Genomic DNA, 17904 nt, shown 5'->3' with positions numbered 1-17904 from the left:
GCTGCGCCCCCCCCCCCCCCCCCACTCCAGGCCCTGCAGTCGCTGTCGCTGACAGACTCGCGCCTACGCTCTCGGGGCACCGTGCTGGTCAACGCCCTGGGCAGCAACACCTGCCTGAGGAAGGTGGACCTGAGTGGGAACAACATGGACGACATCGGAGCCAAGATGCTGAGCAAAGCCCTGCAGATCAACACCACACTCAGGTGAAGGGTCAGGCTGAAGAGCGGGAGGATCTGTGACTCTGTGACTCTGTATGGAGGTTTGTATTAAGTGCAGCTCTGCTCTGCCCCGCAGGAGTGTGACATGGGATCGCAACAACACCTCCGCAGCAGGGTTCCTGGATGTGGCACGAGCACTTGAACAGTAAGAGCACGGACGCACCGGCAACATGTGTTTTTACATATGTTTGCTGGGATCTAGGATACTCTATACATCAGCTGTAAGGAACATATTGATTTCAAGAAACTGTGTTAGATTTACCTTCTGTTTTTAGAACATTTATCAAAGTTGAAATGTGCAACGTGAGCTGAGCAAATTGTTGCTTTCCACTTTGCTATCTTAAATGGTCCAGACTTACCTTTAGGCTAAGGATGACATGGTTACAAAGATCAAAGCATTACTCACACGCCGTGTGGCATTGGAGCGATATTTTGGGATGAGCTCTGTCCAGTGGGGATATTAACCTTAACTAACCCTTGAATCTGTAACCCACTTTATTTTCTCCTTTTTAGTCTTTTACTGTCACCCTCAATAACTCGACCCTTCCTCTGCTCTTCCTTCCTCTTCTTCTCTTCCCTCTCTCTCAGTAATTTCACCTTGCAATACATGCCTCTCCCCCTAAGTGACATCAGCCAGGCGTACCGCAGCGCCCCCGAGAGGACAGAGCAGGCACTGACCAAGGTCGGCATCCGAGAGCAGCCATTGTCTCATTGTCATTGTCAGGAAGAAAAAACTTAAATTCAAAGACAGATGAAAGAAAATCTGGGAGATGAAATCAGAACATCATCATCAGTGTTTTACATCCTCAAAACCGGATTTTACTTCAACTTCAGCGGTTTGGATCGTAACTGAGACGTCTGAGTGCTCTGACAGAAAAGATAATTGACCTCTGCCGCTCTGTGAGATGTGCGTCTGGTCGTCAGCTTTTATCATAAAGAGTCATTTTATCATAAAACTGCCACTGGAGAACTCCATTCATTTCTACACAGAGCAGCGAAATGTTTGATTTATTCTTCAGACGAAAAAATGACCAGGACTCAAAAGATTATGTGAGTCCCATTGTAAGTCTGTGGAAACGACAGAATAGAAATGTTCAGTATGGAAATGAAACTTAATGTGGTTTAAACAGTGAGAACTTCCAGCTCGCTGCTCTTTATGATTCCCTTTATTAAAGTTAAAGAAAGGACATTCTGATGGATTTAGCTTCTGCCAGCAGATGAATACATCAGGCTGCAGGTAAAGATCCTTTACTTTGATGCTGCTGCAAATACACACATAAGTAAAGGAAATGTTTTCCCATCTTAGTGCTGCAGTCATTCCTGTAATTACTTGTGTGTGGATGGTGGCGGGAGGAGGTGGCAGATGTGAAGTCTCTGGAAGCAAATCTGTGTCACCAGATAAAGAAATCAACTGAACAGTTATTGATTTGGACACAAATGTGTTTCAAATTTTAAAGGTTGTGAATTTTTACCACTGACTTTGCATTAAAATTAAATATCGTGTCTTTTTTATCGTGTCTCCTCGGTGTGTTTCTGCCCGTCTCATCCTCCTGCCTCTCCTCCTCCTCCTCCTCTCAGATCCAGCGCGCTCTGGTGAGGAACAACCAGACCCAGAGCTTCTCTCAGCGCCAGGCTCTGCGGCTGCACCAGGGCCTGGTCACGAGCACCGCCGAACAGGTAGCACCCGTCTGTGTGCGCTTTACCTTTTATGAGGGTGTTTTATGTGTGTTTGCGCTGGTAACGCTCCGCTGCCTGTCTGTTTCCAAGGTGATGGAGCGCCTGTGTGTGCGTGTCCAGCAGCAGGTGTGTTTGCTGCGAGGTGTCGGGGAGATGGAGGATATTCAAGCTGCTAAACAAGTGCTAAAAGAGGCCAGGAATTCCCGCGCTGTGAGTGGTGTGAAATGTGTGACTGTAGTATTTCATTTACTGTTGCTCTGACTCTGAACGGATCCGTCCTCTCTGGTGCCCCCAGCTCTACCCTTCACTGTGTGAGCTGGCTCATGTGCTGTCTGTGGACGGGCCGGTGCGGCAGAGACTGGACTCTCTGGCTGGGGAACTCGCCAAAGCTGCAGATAAGGAGCTTCAGGTAGCAGCTAACAGCCTCTTTTCACAGCGCCGTCCTCAACAGGTGAGTGAGTTACTGATAACCAGCATCCGTTGCAGGTGATCGTGGACTCGATGGTGTCCCTCTGTCGCGAGCTCTGTCCTTTATCTTCTTCTGCGGCGGAGAGGTTGAGTCCTCCGCTCTCGTCCGTCTCCGAGCGCGTGTCCATCCCTCGCTCTGCCATTCGGACCGCCCTGATGGAGAGAGCAGCGCAGGACATTCACCGAGCTTTAGAGTAAGAGAGGGATCTGGAGAAGGAAGAGGGCGGAGCGGCAGTGATGGGTCTGAATTTGATAAACAGGTTATTGATTCGATATCATTTTTACCAAACTGTTTCCCGTCTGTCTCTCCCTTCCTTCTAACCCAATCTCCTGCAGAGAGGTGAAGCTCTCAGTGGTTTCCTATCTCACCAACTCCATCGTGGACCAGATCCTGCAGGAGCTCTACGCCACCCATAAGAACCTGGTAAATACAAAGCACTTACTGTAAAAGGAGCTGAGTGTGTGAGAGTCACTGTGTGTTTGCCAAAAGGTTTAAGAGCGCTGTCTGTCTCAGACCCGGCAGGTGTCCCACCTCAAACGGTGGGACGGGACGTGTGAAGACGGGACAGGCTGGAGGTTTAACAGGCACAGAGACTCTCTGGACATCACAGACGAGGAGCTCGGCACCAGCATAGTGAGTGTAGTGACGTGTTTTCTGTTTGTCACGGTCTGATGACTCAAACATCTCAGTCGCTGAGCGGCAGTCATGAGGATGAGGAAAGCAGCGTCAGTGCTTCCTATCTTATCTATCTTTAGTGTAACACTGGACTTTCCATTACAAAAAGGAAAGGAGACAAATGCCGTCCCACAATTCTTTGCTGCAGCAACATTTAAAGCGACGTCGTAGTTTCTCCGCAGCAGAGCCACGTAAATGTAGAAACAACAGAGCAGCTACTTTGTGTTTGTGACACGATCCAGAACTACATTGAACTACATTTCTTCATCATCATCATGAAGAACAAACATATTGAATTTATAGTTCATATCTATTTATTTATTAATTATTCCAATGGTTTGTTTTGTTTTTGTGGTTAAGAAAGGAGGATTTTTCATCCATCTAGTTTAAGTGCAGTCAGATTCTTTTCTGTTGAATTCTTTTCACATCTTTCCTTGACCTCATGATGTTTTCCATGGAGGAGAAGTGTTTAGGAAAGGAGATTATTTTGACTTTTCACGTTTAATTGGAAAGATATCGCGAGAAGAGAAAACCCAACTTTATTCACATGACATCACTCAGTGGAAACACAGAACATTCGCAATCATGTTTTGTCGACTTCTCTACTTTACGCAAAACTGCAACGGAAACTCTGCGACTGTCGGTGTCCATGTTTTTAAACTCGTTTCTGTAACACGATGTTATGATGAAGGTTATTGGTTTTTTTTTAATTTGTTTTTGTAATATTTTCAAGTTAAATTAGTAGTTTCACATGATCAATAAATTCATGTTGTCGCATTAGATAAAGTCTAAGACAGAGGTCGATTTCATTGACAGCTGCAGTCCGGCGCTCTGTGGTTGTTGCCTCTCTGTGTCTCTCTGATGGTTTTTCTTTCTAGAAATATTTCATAGAGATTAAAATGAACATTATCTCTTAAGCTGTCTCTTGCCGCTATAAAAGAAATAAGAACAAGCTCAGAAAAGAAGAAAAAAAGTCGGCCACTTTTTTTTTTTTACCACACTGCTTTGAGCATTTGTTTCATCCCTTACAGCCTCTGTGTGTAAATTTGCATTTCCATCACAAAATATTGTTTTACTTTCCTCCAACTCTCTCCTCATGTATTATTCCAGACTTCCCCAGATAACCCCAGGCCTGATTCTCACAGTCCAGTAGTTCCTATTGTATAATCATGATATTAGATGTTCACCCTCAGACTTCTATGGAATTAATGAATATGTTAAATAAATTAGCTTCACTCTCCTCTTTGTGTTTACCATATAAATAAACCTGAGCACTACCACTAACCAAAGTGATGCCGCTCAGTTTTGGGCAGTGATGGATTTTCCCGCCGGGTTTTGGCATTTCAAACATCACCCTGACTTTCTTGACACGATCACTTCAGGTAAAGGTCAAGATTTGAAAAACCCCAACTCCTCCCCCAGAGACATTTCACCAGTGCTTTGGAGGATGACTTGTTGTCAGTTCAATTGTGTTTTGGCCTTTCGCAGTTTTTCACTGACGCAAAATATTTATACAACAGATCATTCATTTCTTATTCCTTTCTAAAGTGACGTTGACCTTATGAACGAGAGACTAATACAGTATTCAGCCAAGGATAATGTTTCATATAAGTGGAGAAAACAGTTGAAAATCACTTTGGTCTTGATTTTCTTAAAAGTCCAAACTAGAGTTTTTCATGTTTTCATCAGGTTTTCTTGTCCCAACACTTTTTCATTTTCTACATTGTTAGTTTTTGGCTGGACCGCAACAGCAAGGCTGACTGACTGACTGACTGACTGACTGACTGACTGACTGATCACATTTCCACACCTGCTCAGTGGAGTGCCGAGTCACAGTCTGAGCTGCTCTGGTTTCCTGGCTGAAGCAGCAGGGAAGAGGAGGAGCACTTCCAATACACTGAGTCTCACCTCCATTACAGTAAAGAAACTACTTTGATTCCATGTGTCATTATTACTAAAGGAGGCAGAGGAATAACTAAACATAAGACACACCGAGCAGAGAGAGCAGGAGAGAGAGAAGTCATTGGTAACGAGGCTTCGTACTAACGACTATGACCAACTCCACATATCAAAAAGAGGGAGTTAAACATGAAGACCTGCCTCTAAGAAAAGTCTCACTCTGAGTGTAATCGAGGCAAAACCTGAAAAAATAACTACAATAAAAGAAAGATATTCTGTCTCTTCTAAATCCAGCAGAAATCACAGCTCAGTCTTTTTCTTTAATTCTTGGTGTGTGTTTGGTGATTTGACCAGAGGCCGTCCAGACATAGACTGTTGATTATGTTTGACCTCAGTTGCAGTCATTGGTCCCAGGTCTAACGCTCAGTGACAGCCCCCCCCTCCCCCCCCTCCCCTATGATGTCTTAACTTCAAACATCCTGTGATTCCTACACCATATGCCTGCTGGCATTTAACCTCCACAAATCAAGTTATCTATATACATGATACCCTCTGATCTAAAAGTGATGATGTAACTGAAGTTAAATTGCATTGATTTGATTAGTCATGTACTCTGTGCCACCATGCAGCACTGTATAGATCACCAAAGGTTTCTCATTTTCTCTCTATCACTATATCTAAGTCTGAACTTTTATGGATCTCAACTTCCATATTCTCCGCTCTTCTAAACGTCTTTCCTTTTGTTTTATAATACATCCTTAAATTCATGGCTTGGGATTTTATTTTTTTAATATATTCTCAGGGCAATCTTTTGATGCCTCGCTCCTCCCTCGTTCCTGGTTTTCACACCGGTTTTTACTGGTTTTAGTTCTGTAAGCTGCTACCACTTTTGCTCATCACAGTAAAAGCTTTTTTTCTACACGTTTCTCAATTGTTCTTTATCAGCAAATGAAAACTGAACCTGAAGATAAATCTTATCTGAATGTTGCCACTGTGGCAGGAATGTAGGGGAAGCAAAGTGAACCAGAAAAAGAATAAATTGCAAATCCCTGTAGACTAGCTAAAAGAGCAGCTCAGTATTTACAGGGAATCAGGTAAAACTGTCGGAATAAACTGTTTCTCTGACATTATCTCAAGAATCATCCACAGGCCCGGGGGCCCTTTTCATCACTAACACTTCAGTCATTACCCTCTCATATACTTCTAGCCTTGATGTCTCCTCCACAGCTGGTGAGGAATTTAAAACATTTCTGTTTGTAAAGCTTAAACTGTCAGAGCCCTCGTTCGTTCAACACCTCAGTATTTTACAGGATGATCCTGCTGATAGAGACAAGTTGAAACCAATTTCTTCTGCCCTCCAGAGTTAATCTTAAAATACCTTTTGGTTTCAGCGTTCAGCAGGTCTCTCACCATCCCATTTCAAACAATCAGCAGTGCAATCACTCTTTACAAAACAGCTTTAAATCATTTTCATCCAATCTCCAAACTAACTAGCATCTATATTTGGGGGAATTAAACCAATCACCCCTTATGATGGTGTTAAATGATCTGCTGACTGTTAAAATGGGCCAGAGTCCCTCAAGGATCAATCTTAGGCCCCATCACTTTCTCAATTTACATGCGTCCTCATTAAATTATTCAGACATAATTTGGGGCAGCTGTGGCTCAAGAGGTAGAACGGGTCGTCCACTAATCAGAAGGTCGGTGATTCGATCCCCAGCTCCTCTAGTCTGCATTTTAAGGTGTCCTTGAGCAAGACACTGAACCCCAAATTGCCCCCCATGTGCAATCGGTGTGTCGAGGCATATGTGTGATAGAGATATGCTGTATGAAATGAGTGTGTGATTGGGTGACTGTGACTCGCAGTATAAAGCGCTTTGAGTGATCATTAACAATAGAAGAGAGCTATATAAATGCAGCCCATATAGTTCTGTTCAATGTTACGCTGATGATGTCCTGTTTTATATCACAGTTAAACCACAAAGGATGTGTAATTCAAAGACCCTTACTGTACCTGTATCTAGCATATCTATGTAAATGCTTACATAAAGATGCTAACATGCTCACAATGACTGTACTGATGTGCTGATGTATCCAGTATGTTGTTTACCATGCTAACATTTGCTAATTAGCACTACAGATAAAGTACAATTGAGGTTGATGGGAATGTTGTTACAGTTTTTCAGGTGTTTGGTCATAAACCAAAGTATTGGACTAAATTCAAATCTTTTTTATTATTATTTTTCTTTGAATATTTTTATTTTTCACATTTATTTGAACAATTTTACAGAACTAGATAGATAGATAGATAGATAGATAGATAGATAGATAGATAGATAGATAGATAGATTTATTCATTGTCATTGCATTAAAAACACAACAAAATTAAGTTTGGCAGCAATCCCCTTGGCAGTATATGTCAAAATAAATAAAGACTAAAATCATTTTAAAAAATAAATATATACCAAAATAGAATATTTATAAAAAACATTAGGCCGACAATGGTATCTCCCTAATAGAGTCTTTGATTAATCACAGACAGCTTGTTATGGTGGTGTCAGTGATGTTCCTATAGACTATATATAGATAAAGCTGCCAGATACTCAGAAAGCTCTTTTCTTTTCTTAAGCTGTGACCTTTTCAAGAGGGATTCAACTGTTCGTTTCTGACAACCATCTGTCACTGGGGAAAGGGGAACCAGATTTCCATGTCACTGCGTTTCCTGGTCACACACAGAGCAATCTTCATAAATTTAATTCTAGTTGAGGATCTGTTGATGTTTGTAAAATTTCCTATTGAGCAAAGTTCAGTATCTAATGAGGCAAAATCCTTAATCCTTATCAATTCCCTATTTTAAATTGTTTCTCTTGTTACTTTGAGTCTCTCAAATTGGGAACAAACAAGAATCCATGTTTGTCTGAAGACGTCTGTCACATATATTTATCCTTTTTTAATTTATGTATTTAGTATTATTATTATTATTATTATTATTAATGATAATAAGAATACATTTTATCATCTAACCTCTTTTATTGAAGAACTGATACGTGTGATGTAAAATTTCCAATTTAAATTAATTTAAAAATAGCTCCAGTGATCTTGGTCAAGGTGTCACAGAGGTTGAGCCTCACCTTAGTACAGAGCCAGGTACAGTGCAGGAGCCCGACCTCTGAACCACATCTGGACTAATTCAAATCTTGACCTAATGATTCGTAGTTCTCTGAATCTTTCTTTGTGATCTTCAGGAACAGGATCATTACAGCAGTTAGAGTCAGTTTCCTGCAGCTGAGAAGATTTTCTGTAATGAAGTGTGTGTTTGGGATTTTGTGTCGTCTATTTTCACACGATCTGTTTGTCAGCCTTCGCCTGCAGTTTGAGCAGCACTCTGCTCAGCACGCCAACTCCTCTGACAAAAACACTGATTGGCCAGATTGAGCGTTCGTCCCACTCAACATGTTTACCTGTTCCTGCTTACTCTTCCCTCCGTATCTCAATATACTTCTCTCCGTCTTTTTCCTCCCAGGACACAATAGCCATTAAGAAGCGCAGCTCGAGAACAAGACGAATACGACCCGTCTCCACCCGGCTGAGTGAGTACTGCAGCGTATCCTCTTATCCTCCTGTCTCCCCTCTTTGCTGTCTAGCTCCGGCCCCATCCTGTCTCTTTCAGTAGTGTGTTTTCTTTCCAGTCTTTTTTCCCGTTGCTCCATCCGAGAAGTCTGTTAATAGCTGTTTTAATCTGGCCCGAGTCGAGTCTGAGTCCCTTCATCTCAGAGCGCCGGTCGTTTCAAATGAAATGACTTTGAAGCGGAAATGATGGCTCCCTGTAATTCCCCCCATCTCGCTGCCATCAGGTCTGTGTGACGACTCCAGCTCCTCTCCACCCCCCTCTGTGCCATCGTACTCATCGCCGCTGTCCCGCTCGGCATCCTGGGAGGGCCTGTCAGAGCTGCCAACACAGGGCCTGCCTCTCCATCACGTGACGAGGGTTCGGCCGAGACCTCCGCGGAGACACAAAGGAGGACACATCGCTTCTGAGACGGTATCTGTCTGTCCGTCTGTCTGTCTAATGTCTAATCCATTTGTTGTTTCATACAGAACATTTACAAATAAAATCCACTGCAAGAGTGAGCAGCCCTCTCTAAAAGAGTGTGTGTGTGTGTGTGTGTGTGTGTGTGTGTGTGTGTGTGTGTGTTTACAGCACTGCAGTGAAAATGGAGGAATAAGCCCTCTTGATGACGGACTCCCAGACTTCTACACAAAACGAGTTCTCCCTGACAGGTGAGAGGTTTTTCTTTCAACTACAAATCCCATTTCCGTAAAATTTCTGCCGTTTTCTGAAGCAGACAGTAACTTTAGATCCACTCATTACTTTAGATATCCACCACGCTTTGAAATTCAACTTGCAGACTTCAAACTTGCCTGAGATAGGTGATCCATCACTTTTGGTTATTGTCGCGATGCAGCTGTGAGCACAGAAACTCTCCTTATTCAACCATGTCCAAGAGAATTACCTTCTCACAGCAAACACAAGAAGAAGAAGAAGAAGACAGGATTACTTACTTTTATCTCTTCTGGGTTTAATTTTCCAGCAGCATAGTTAGTCAGTTAAAGGTCTACAATCAGCACTTACATCTGAGGTGTCGGAGCGTCCCTGAATGCAACAGTAACGAGCAGAGTTTTCTAAATAGTTTGAATAACGATGATTTTCCAGTGTACTGAAATGAAAGGTTCAAATGATAGAAAATCACTGTAAAGATGTGGGATGCTGCGGCAGCATCGGCAAAACAAATCTTTACCGAAGGTCGCAGTCGGAGAATTACACAAGATGAGTTTATATAAAAGATGAGTTTATATAAAAGTCCAATAAGAGGATTTTTCATCCATCATTATAAAAATGACTGTGTGTCACAAAAGGGAGAGAAAGCCAAGAAACAACAAAAGACACAATATAAATGGATAAATGACTCTATTATAGGAGGTGAGTGTGATGCTGACTGGTTCTCACATCGTCCGCATCTGCATGAATCCACATACATTTCATTACACTTTGAAGTTGCACATACAGTATTCAGGAGTCATGTTACACTCATTTTAACATTAATATTTCAGTTAAATTGAATCTTAATTCAATAAAGCTTCAAGCAACATGAGATTTCTAATGAAATCAAACAGATGATTTACTGACACACAGTCACAGAAAAAAGAATAAAACTGAACGTGTTTCAGTCGATATAAATGAATGATTGTCTCTGACTTGTTGTGAGAATCCCGCTGAGTTCTTACATCTTCATGTTCTTTTATATCCATAATTCAACAAGGCTGTGTTTCTCTGACGAATGTGTTGTCTGTCTTTGAAGTAATCCCGTGGAGGAGTTCTGTCAGTTTGTTCGTTCAGATCCAGATTCTCGATGAATCCGTCGTCTCTCAGATCGTCGGTTAAACGATAAACGCTGTTGCCCCTTTGATGATTAGTGGAGGTGGAGCCGGTGGTTTGACGGCTCTGTTGGTGTTTGCATGTTGTGGATCAAAGGAAGATGTTGGTCTTTGTGTTATTTGATGTGTCTGGTGTCGTTAGCAGCTGGTGGTTTCATTACGGGTTTTCTCAATCGCTTTGATGCAATCCACACATCAGAAACGTCATTCTCACAACTCTTAACCTTTAGAGCTCTGAGGGCGTTTTCTCCATTTCTACATTATCTCTTAAGTTCACCTTTTAAAGGGTTCTTGCATATAACATATAATATAACAAGTGTTTCATGTCACAGTTCTCAGGACAGTCTCAGCTCTCGTGACGCCACGAGTCAAGAGATCATTCGGCCCAAATACTGAAAAATTGAAGCCTGGATTTTAAAATTCTTCAAATCTCTTGTGAAAACGAACCTTTACTGAAGTGGATGGATTGAAATGTTTTCACCAAAGTCTATAGCTTCATAAAAATAAAGCAACATGTGAGTAAAATAGTAGATAAATGCCTAAAATGAAGTTTTTGTAATATCGAGTCGTCGTGTCGTCTTGTCTCTACTTTAACCAGATTTTAGAGGCTGTGAGTCGCGATCTCGCAAGAATATATAAACATTTAAACCATATTTCTACTCTGTGTCATCACAAAGATATTAATAAAAACATCCATCCACCTCAGGGTTAATGCAGTTCTCAAAACAGTTCATCATGACTTTTCTCATTGTGTTGATTCATTCCTCGTCTGACTCTGACTCATGGAAACAGTTTGTGCCGTCGTCAGATAGAATCACACACTGTCACTCACTGTGATACCGTCCTGCAGCTTCAGTGTTTTCAATCAAATCACTTCAAACTGTCTCCAAATATGTATGAAAGAGCAAGTCACACACACACACACACACACACACACACACACACACATATATATTCACATTTACTGTGTGTGGTGTGAATTCACTCTTCTATAAATGATGCTGTGTTCTAAGTTTGATGGAATATTTTTCTTTGTCTATTTTCCGATGCATAGTTCCATGTTTAGCGTTTTTGCATTTATATATATATATTAACTATATATATATATATATATATATATATAGTTAATATATATGTATTCTGTGTATTCTGTGAATTTATAGATTAAAGTTTTTACAACTGCTTTCACATTTTTTTCAAAACTCTTCAAAAATTGCACAAACAAAATGCAAAGTGCCACAAATCTGCTGCAAAAACATGTAAAAATCACGTATTTGCATCAAATGCCAAAAACCTTTTTCATTATAGTGAATTTCTGGATTTATCATGTTCTAAATCTAAAGCTCCTCTGTCTTCCACAGGCTTGTTTATACACGTTACTGTTGTAACTGCAGTACAGAGCTGGGTCTGAACATGTTTTTACTCTGTGTTTTAGTGTCAGGTCATGAACCTCTGGAGAAAAGGTTTAATTCACTGGTGACAGTGTTGAAGTGACTGACGTCATGTTTCAGTCGTTTTACAGGCTTTTTGTCTCGTGTGAGTTGCATCAAAGCGACTGAGTAAAACTGCATTAAGTGTAAATAGTTCAGAGTTAATGAGCCAGAAGAAGCAGAACCTGCAGTGTGAACCTTTAAAATATACATGCAGTGGTTTGATGACCTTTATTTTGACGGAGCTGAATTCTTATCAGATTAATGTTGCTGCAGATCATCAGGTAAAACCAACGCTTCTAATAGGATTACATTTGTAATATAATATAAAAGAAGAGCACTCAGATAAATCACAGTGTACCGAGAGACGTAGCCTAGCAACGCGCAAAATGCAAGAGCAGAGCAGAAAAACAGCGGACGTGGACGTGGAGGACTGGAACGACATCCAGTCAGAGATGAGTCATGTGTGGACAAACAAGATGTGTGTTCAGGACCGGACTGTGTGTCTGACATTCAGCCTCTCTCTCTCTCTTTCAGCCAGCTGTCCTCTCTGCACAAAGCTCACTCCCTGAGGAGGAAGAAGAGGAGAAACATGCTCGCCATCTTTGGCTTCCGTAAAAACCGCAACCAGACTCTGTCCGGTCAGGGTCCCCAGGAGTCTGAGGCAGAGAGTTATGGAGATTGGTGTCACACTGTTGCTACAGCACCCACAGGGTTTGTGTATGAACACACACACACACACACACACACACACACACAGAAAATCGATTAGTATAAGAAAGGCATGGCCTTGACTGCCCGTGTGATGAAGCAGATAACAATACTCCACATCTGAAAAGACTCATTCTAACTCCACATCTTCACATTTCTTCTGGGGACAATCAGCAGAACTGAACTGTGTAAAGACTCCAACATGTATCTCTGTAAATCTCCCTGGTTTCTTTGTTGATGAGAGGAGAGGCTGATAGCAGAGTGTGTGCACAGACGTCGGCGACAGACTCTGGATCCAACAGTCAGCAGAACGATGGGAGACGAACACGCTGCATGTCGAACACAGATTAGGACCGAGCTGAAGAGATGCTTGTTAATTAACTCTTCTCAGAGCTCGTTACATTTTGAATTTGTGGGGATATTAGCAGACTAACACCTTCAGTTTCCTTCAACTTGTTTTTCCAGGACCGCCACGGAGAACGTGTACACGTTCCTCCAGCCGCCGAGGTCCTCCGCCAGAGTGGGATCTCCTGGAGAAGGGGCTGATGGGAAAATGAACGATCACCAGGGGAAAAATACTCTCGTTCTGAGTCCGCCGCCGGTGCCGGGCATCCCTCACCCAGGCGGGGGGGGGAGCAAACACCCCTTTTATTCTCCCAGAGAGGTAGAGTCAGTGCGACCCACTGCTGCTGTCCATGATGAAGGCCTGTTGTTGTATTATTGGACATGATGTCTCAGTAACACCTTGACAGAACTTCTTCAATATTATTATTCACAAACATTCACCTGGACTCAAGGAAGAACTGATTAGATTTTGGTGGTCAAAGGTCAAAGGTCAAGGTCAGTGTGACCTCACAAAACATGGTTTAGGCCGCTTGAATGCGGTACCTCAAGACCACCTCGAGGAAATCTGTTTAGATTCGGCACAAAATTTCACTTGGACTCATGTTGGTGATCAAAGGTCAAAGTTCAAGCTCACGATGACCTCATGTTCTTGTGAGGGAGAGAGGAAATTTCATCACTTCCTGTCACACTATGACATCACAAAACATGTTTTTTAGTCATAACTCACAAATTCATTCATTAATTATGACACAATTTAACTCCTATGTCTGTAAGGATAAACTGAAGTGACAATATTTCATATCCAAAAGGTCAAAGGTCAACTTCACTGTGACATCATCATGTTCTGTAAAAACACTCCTGCTGTTATTCAACACTGTGACGTGTTTCCTGTAACCGGCTGGTTGACGCAGGAAACGACGGCGAGGAGCTGATTGTAGTTGTTTTGTGTTTGGACAGAGAGCGGAGGGAGACGCTGTGTTTGATCAGCCGCTGCAGACAGACAGGTACTGGGCGGACGACAAACAGAGGACATCCGAGGTGCTGCAGGCGGACAAGCAGTGGATGGCGGCGAGGCAGAGCGATCAGCAGTTTGACGACAGGCTGCAAGAAAGAACTTCCACAGATCCCAGAACGGCCGACAGACAAACGGACAGTTTCTGGACTGAGAGCAGACATCCAGACAGACACGTGGACAGACAGTGGACTGTTGACAGACACACCCAACGGCAGATTGACAGGAAGATAGAGAGGCAGTGGATGGGCGGTCGACAGATAGACAGGTCGTGGTCGGAGAACAGACACGCGGACGTACAGGTGGACAGTCAGTGGACAGAGAGCAGACATCCGGGCAAAAAGATGGACAGACAAGTGCCGGCGCTTCACTTGGCTCAGAGGCCGCTGCCTCCGTACCCGGCGGAGAGGACGCCTTCGCCAAAACAGGAAGCAGACCCTCTGAAAAGCTCAGAGGCAGACTGGCATCAGCAGGACGCACAGGGAGACAGACTCATGAGTCCGGACGCTGGTGGAAGGTTTACAGAAGGATGGAGAGGCAGCGCAGCAGGAGGAGGAGGAGGAGGAGGAGGAGGAGGAGGAGGTCGGGCTGCTCCCTCTGCATCTAAACCCGACCCCCCGCCACAAAGCAGCAAACCCAACCTGTCCAAGCTGAGGCAGAGACATCGGCTGGAGAGCTCCGACGCTCTACCAGGTACCTCACTGTCATCCTCGCTAAGGTGCCGCCGGTCAGAGAGATTTCCACACCTCCAGCTGACAGCCAGTTCTTTCTCATTTGCAGGTACAGAGGAGGAAGCAGAGCCAGAGAGGGATCCTGGAAAGATGGAAAAGAAAAGAAGAGATTCAGAGAGTCAACCTCCTCCGATTCCAGAAAAGGTTTGTCGTCCACTGGTTTCTGTAAATCCTGTTGATCTCTTTGTCCCTGTGGTTCGTTCACGTTCTCTCTTCTGATCTGACATGCAGCCAAAGACGTCCTCGTATGTGACTTTTCCAAAAGAATCAGCCATTGAGAGGAACTTACCTCCTCCTCCTGTGCCGCCTCCTGTTTTCAAGCCATTGCACGGATTACCAGACAGAGCTGCAAGTCAAGGTACCTGCTCCGAGAGAACACACACACAACCAGAGAACGTATCATTACATAACCACCAACAGCATTAAATCACTATAGGAGTCATTCTCTTTGGTGTATAACTTCACATTCACATTCCCCTCATGGAAAACAAGGTTCAGGTTCCTGCCTCACTTTGATTTTACAGTAAATCACTTTTGATCAAACTATAATTGATTCTGACACCTCTCCAGGTGAGAAGAGACACCTGGAGCCTGTTCATGTTGTTGCTCTGGTTTATCTGTGAGTTACACTGCTTTAATAACAGTATCACAAGAAATACTTTTATACATTTGGGAAATACACTGATTCACTTCTTTCTTGAGAATTAGCTTTAACGTAGCTTAATTTAGCTTAGCATAATGACTGGAAGCAGGGAGTAAATTGCTGTTTGATGGGGAGTTATGAGCTGGACTACTACCGGGCTCAGACACTTCCTATAGCCTTGTTATCACCATGAGGTTGCCAGGCAACCAGTGGAGACTGCAGGATGTCATTGTTCCCGGTAACTAAATACTCCGGCACGTAGCAGCGCGGTTTCTTTCCAAAAAACAAAACAAGATGCAACGTGTTAAATAGTGAACTTTAGAGGGGAGAACTCATGTTTATAGTACAGACTTGAGACAGGATTTCTTCCTAAAACACAGATTAACTCTGTTATAATCACCTGACCAGAGCAACTCGTCATACAGGAAGGACCTTTTCCTCAAACGTGTAGCCCTTCAATCATCCTGTAAAGCACAATAAAACATCAGATGGACTCACATGAAACTATTCTAGCTGTTGTTTTTATCAGACAGTACAACTGTAATGTTCAGCACACACGCAACAGGCCATATTGTCCTCTATATAAACAGTAGATATACTGTTTATACACACGATGTTAACACTGAGCTTCACAAACACTGTGACCATCACACCTGTTCCTCAGTTTGCTTCCATCCGTGTTGTTCAGGTGAAGAAGGACTGAGACCTCAGGCTCCAGTGAAACCACAGAGGAACAGAAAGGCCATGTCTTGTGACGCAGGTACAGTTTCACCTGTGTGCAGTTACCATGAAGCTAACACTGCACAGTCACTTCCTGTATATATGTTGATCTGTGTGTAAAGCGTCTGTATCTAACTGTTCATTTGTGTCTCCTGTCCTCACTGACCTCAGGCACTGACAGGGAAAGTCCTAATAACGTTGAGAAGCCCCCAAACCGCAAACCCCCTGTGAAAAAACCTAGACTACCCCAAAACAGAAATAAGTCACTGGACTTGTCTGGTACATGTCTCTGTTTTTATTTATGTGTGTGTGTGTGTGTGTGTGTGTGTGTGTGTGTGTGTGTGTGCGTGTGCGTGTGTGTGTGTGCAGCAGATGATACAGAGTGTGAGTCATGTGGTAAACAGACACTATGTGTTACTGTTGTGGAATATATTTATGAAACTGCTATCTAAAATAGAAATACAGTAATAATAATACACACACACACACATATATATATATGTATATATACGTATATACATATATGTGTGTGTATATATATATATATATGCATGTAGTTATTATTATGTATCTACACACTTGGCTGCATAACGTGACAATAGGTGTGTATGAGTATATGTGCTATGTATGTATGTGTTTATGAAAAATATACATGTATATTCATGGTGTGCATGTATGTGCAAAGAAGTGAAGTGTTTAGTTTTACTTTATCGTATAAAACTACATGCCATTAATAACTTTCTTTACAGATGATGTATTAATATTGATCAGCTGTAGTGATTATTTGTTTATATTTATTTATATTTGTTTTGTAACGGTCGTGCTCTGACTTCACAGACAGCATCAACTCAGCACCTGGTCACAGCGAGCTGTTGTGATGCTCTGGAAATTCACCTTCCCCCCGCTGTCCGGCCGAAGTGTTGTCATGACAACCGTGGAGCATTTAATCCGGCGAGGAGACAACGGAAAACATCTGAGGGAAAAAGTTTGACAGCGCAACAAGAAAGACATAAAGCATCAGTCACACGTTTCTGTTGAAACACTCACTCTCCTTAATGTCACTTTCCTCCCTCGTCAGCTTTCACCCCGTCCGTGTTCGTCTTTGCTTTTCTCTCATGTGAAAACTCGCTCAACTATTTTTTTGTGGCTACAGTATTTTAACAGTATTTGCTACTTTAGAAAACCCAAATGATCATTGTATTTTGTGTCGGTGGACGCTGGTCTGAGCACTTGAGCATTGTGGCTTTGCTAGACAGAGGAGAGAAGAATGTCTTTGTTAGAATGTGATTTCATAAACCTGCAGTGGATCCTTGAATGCTGATAACAGTTGATTGCCTTGGTTTGACACTTGAAAATGAGTTGCTTCTTATCAAATGAAACTTGATGATTTATATCTAGTTTTGCTTTCAGGAACTGAAAGGTAATATATTTTATAGAAAAAGTAAATATTATGTATGAGCACCCTCACTGTATGAATAAAACACTAATGGAAAAACAACTGTGACTCTTACAACTCATTGTCAGCAGATTATTGTTATTGATTATGAAATGTGAAAAGTTGGGGAAAATGCCTGTTAAGAGCCAAAGGAGACTAAAAATATTGGCTAATATTTTGTCAATGGCCGGTCAATCAATTAATTGACAAGTAATCATTGCAAATTGAAAGTATTGTTTCAGTTAAAATACATTTAACACGACTATAATCAATATTTTTATATTAACAATGGATGACTACTTGAGTGTGAAAGAGTTCGCTGGTGTCAACAAACCAACAGAGAATAAAAGTTAGCAACTAGCGTAGCTCAGGAACTTGGTGTAGCATGTAGCAGCTAATGCTAAAGAGCCATATTTATCTTCCTCTGGAGTTGGTAAAGACCAAAAAAGAGCTAAAGGAGAGTGAATATTCTTTGCTAAATTCATCTGCTAAATGTGTAACAA

At 42.3% G+C, this 17904-nt stretch overlaps 1 protein-coding gene across 1 annotated transcript in view; it reads left to right on the top strand.

Annotated features, from left to right (window-relative positions):
• LOC111644365 (capping protein, Arp2/3 and myosin-I linker protein 3-like) overlaps positions 1-17464 on the top strand; it is a 32440-nt gene extending 14976 nt beyond the window's left edge. The window contains exons 21-40 of the mRNA XM_087170148.1: positions 31-203; positions 295-363; positions 807-900; positions 1797-1895; positions 1986-2105; positions 2191-2304; positions 2382-2557; positions 2700-2787; positions 2878-2997; positions 8462-8528; positions 8793-8980; positions 9140-9219; positions 12342-12518; positions 12981-13179; positions 13818-14569; positions 14657-14747; positions 14835-14961; positions 15935-16006; positions 16138-16245; positions 16804-17464. Coding sequence (XP_087026274.1) covers positions 31-203; positions 295-363; positions 807-900; positions 1797-1895; positions 1986-2105; positions 2191-2304; positions 2382-2557; positions 2700-2787; positions 2878-2997; positions 8462-8528; positions 8793-8980; positions 9140-9219; positions 12342-12518; positions 12981-13179; positions 13818-14569; positions 14657-14747; positions 14835-14961; positions 15935-16006; positions 16138-16245; positions 16804-16844 — 2955 coding nt within the window. The 3' untranslated portion in view covers positions 16845-17464. The remainder of the gene's footprint in view (positions 1-30; positions 204-294; positions 364-806; positions 901-1796; positions 1896-1985; positions 2106-2190; positions 2305-2381; positions 2558-2699; positions 2788-2877; positions 2998-8461; positions 8529-8792; positions 8981-9139; positions 9220-12341; positions 12519-12980; positions 13180-13817; positions 14570-14656; positions 14748-14834; positions 14962-15934; positions 16007-16137; positions 16246-16803) is intronic.
• Positions 17465-17904: the final 440 nt, after the last annotated feature.

The sequence above is a fragment of the Seriola lalandi genome, unplaced genomic scaffold (assembly GCF_002814215.2).
Source record: "Seriola lalandi dorsalis isolate HSWRI2012SDOR001 ecotype SW California unplaced genomic scaffold, Sedor1 jcf7180002054930, whole genome shotgun sequence".
NCBI lineage: Eukaryota > Metazoa > Chordata > Actinopteri > Carangiformes > Carangidae > Seriola > Seriola lalandi.
The sequence above is the reverse complement of the archived record's forward strand: the minus strand, read 5'-3'. Positions and strand labels throughout refer to the sequence as shown.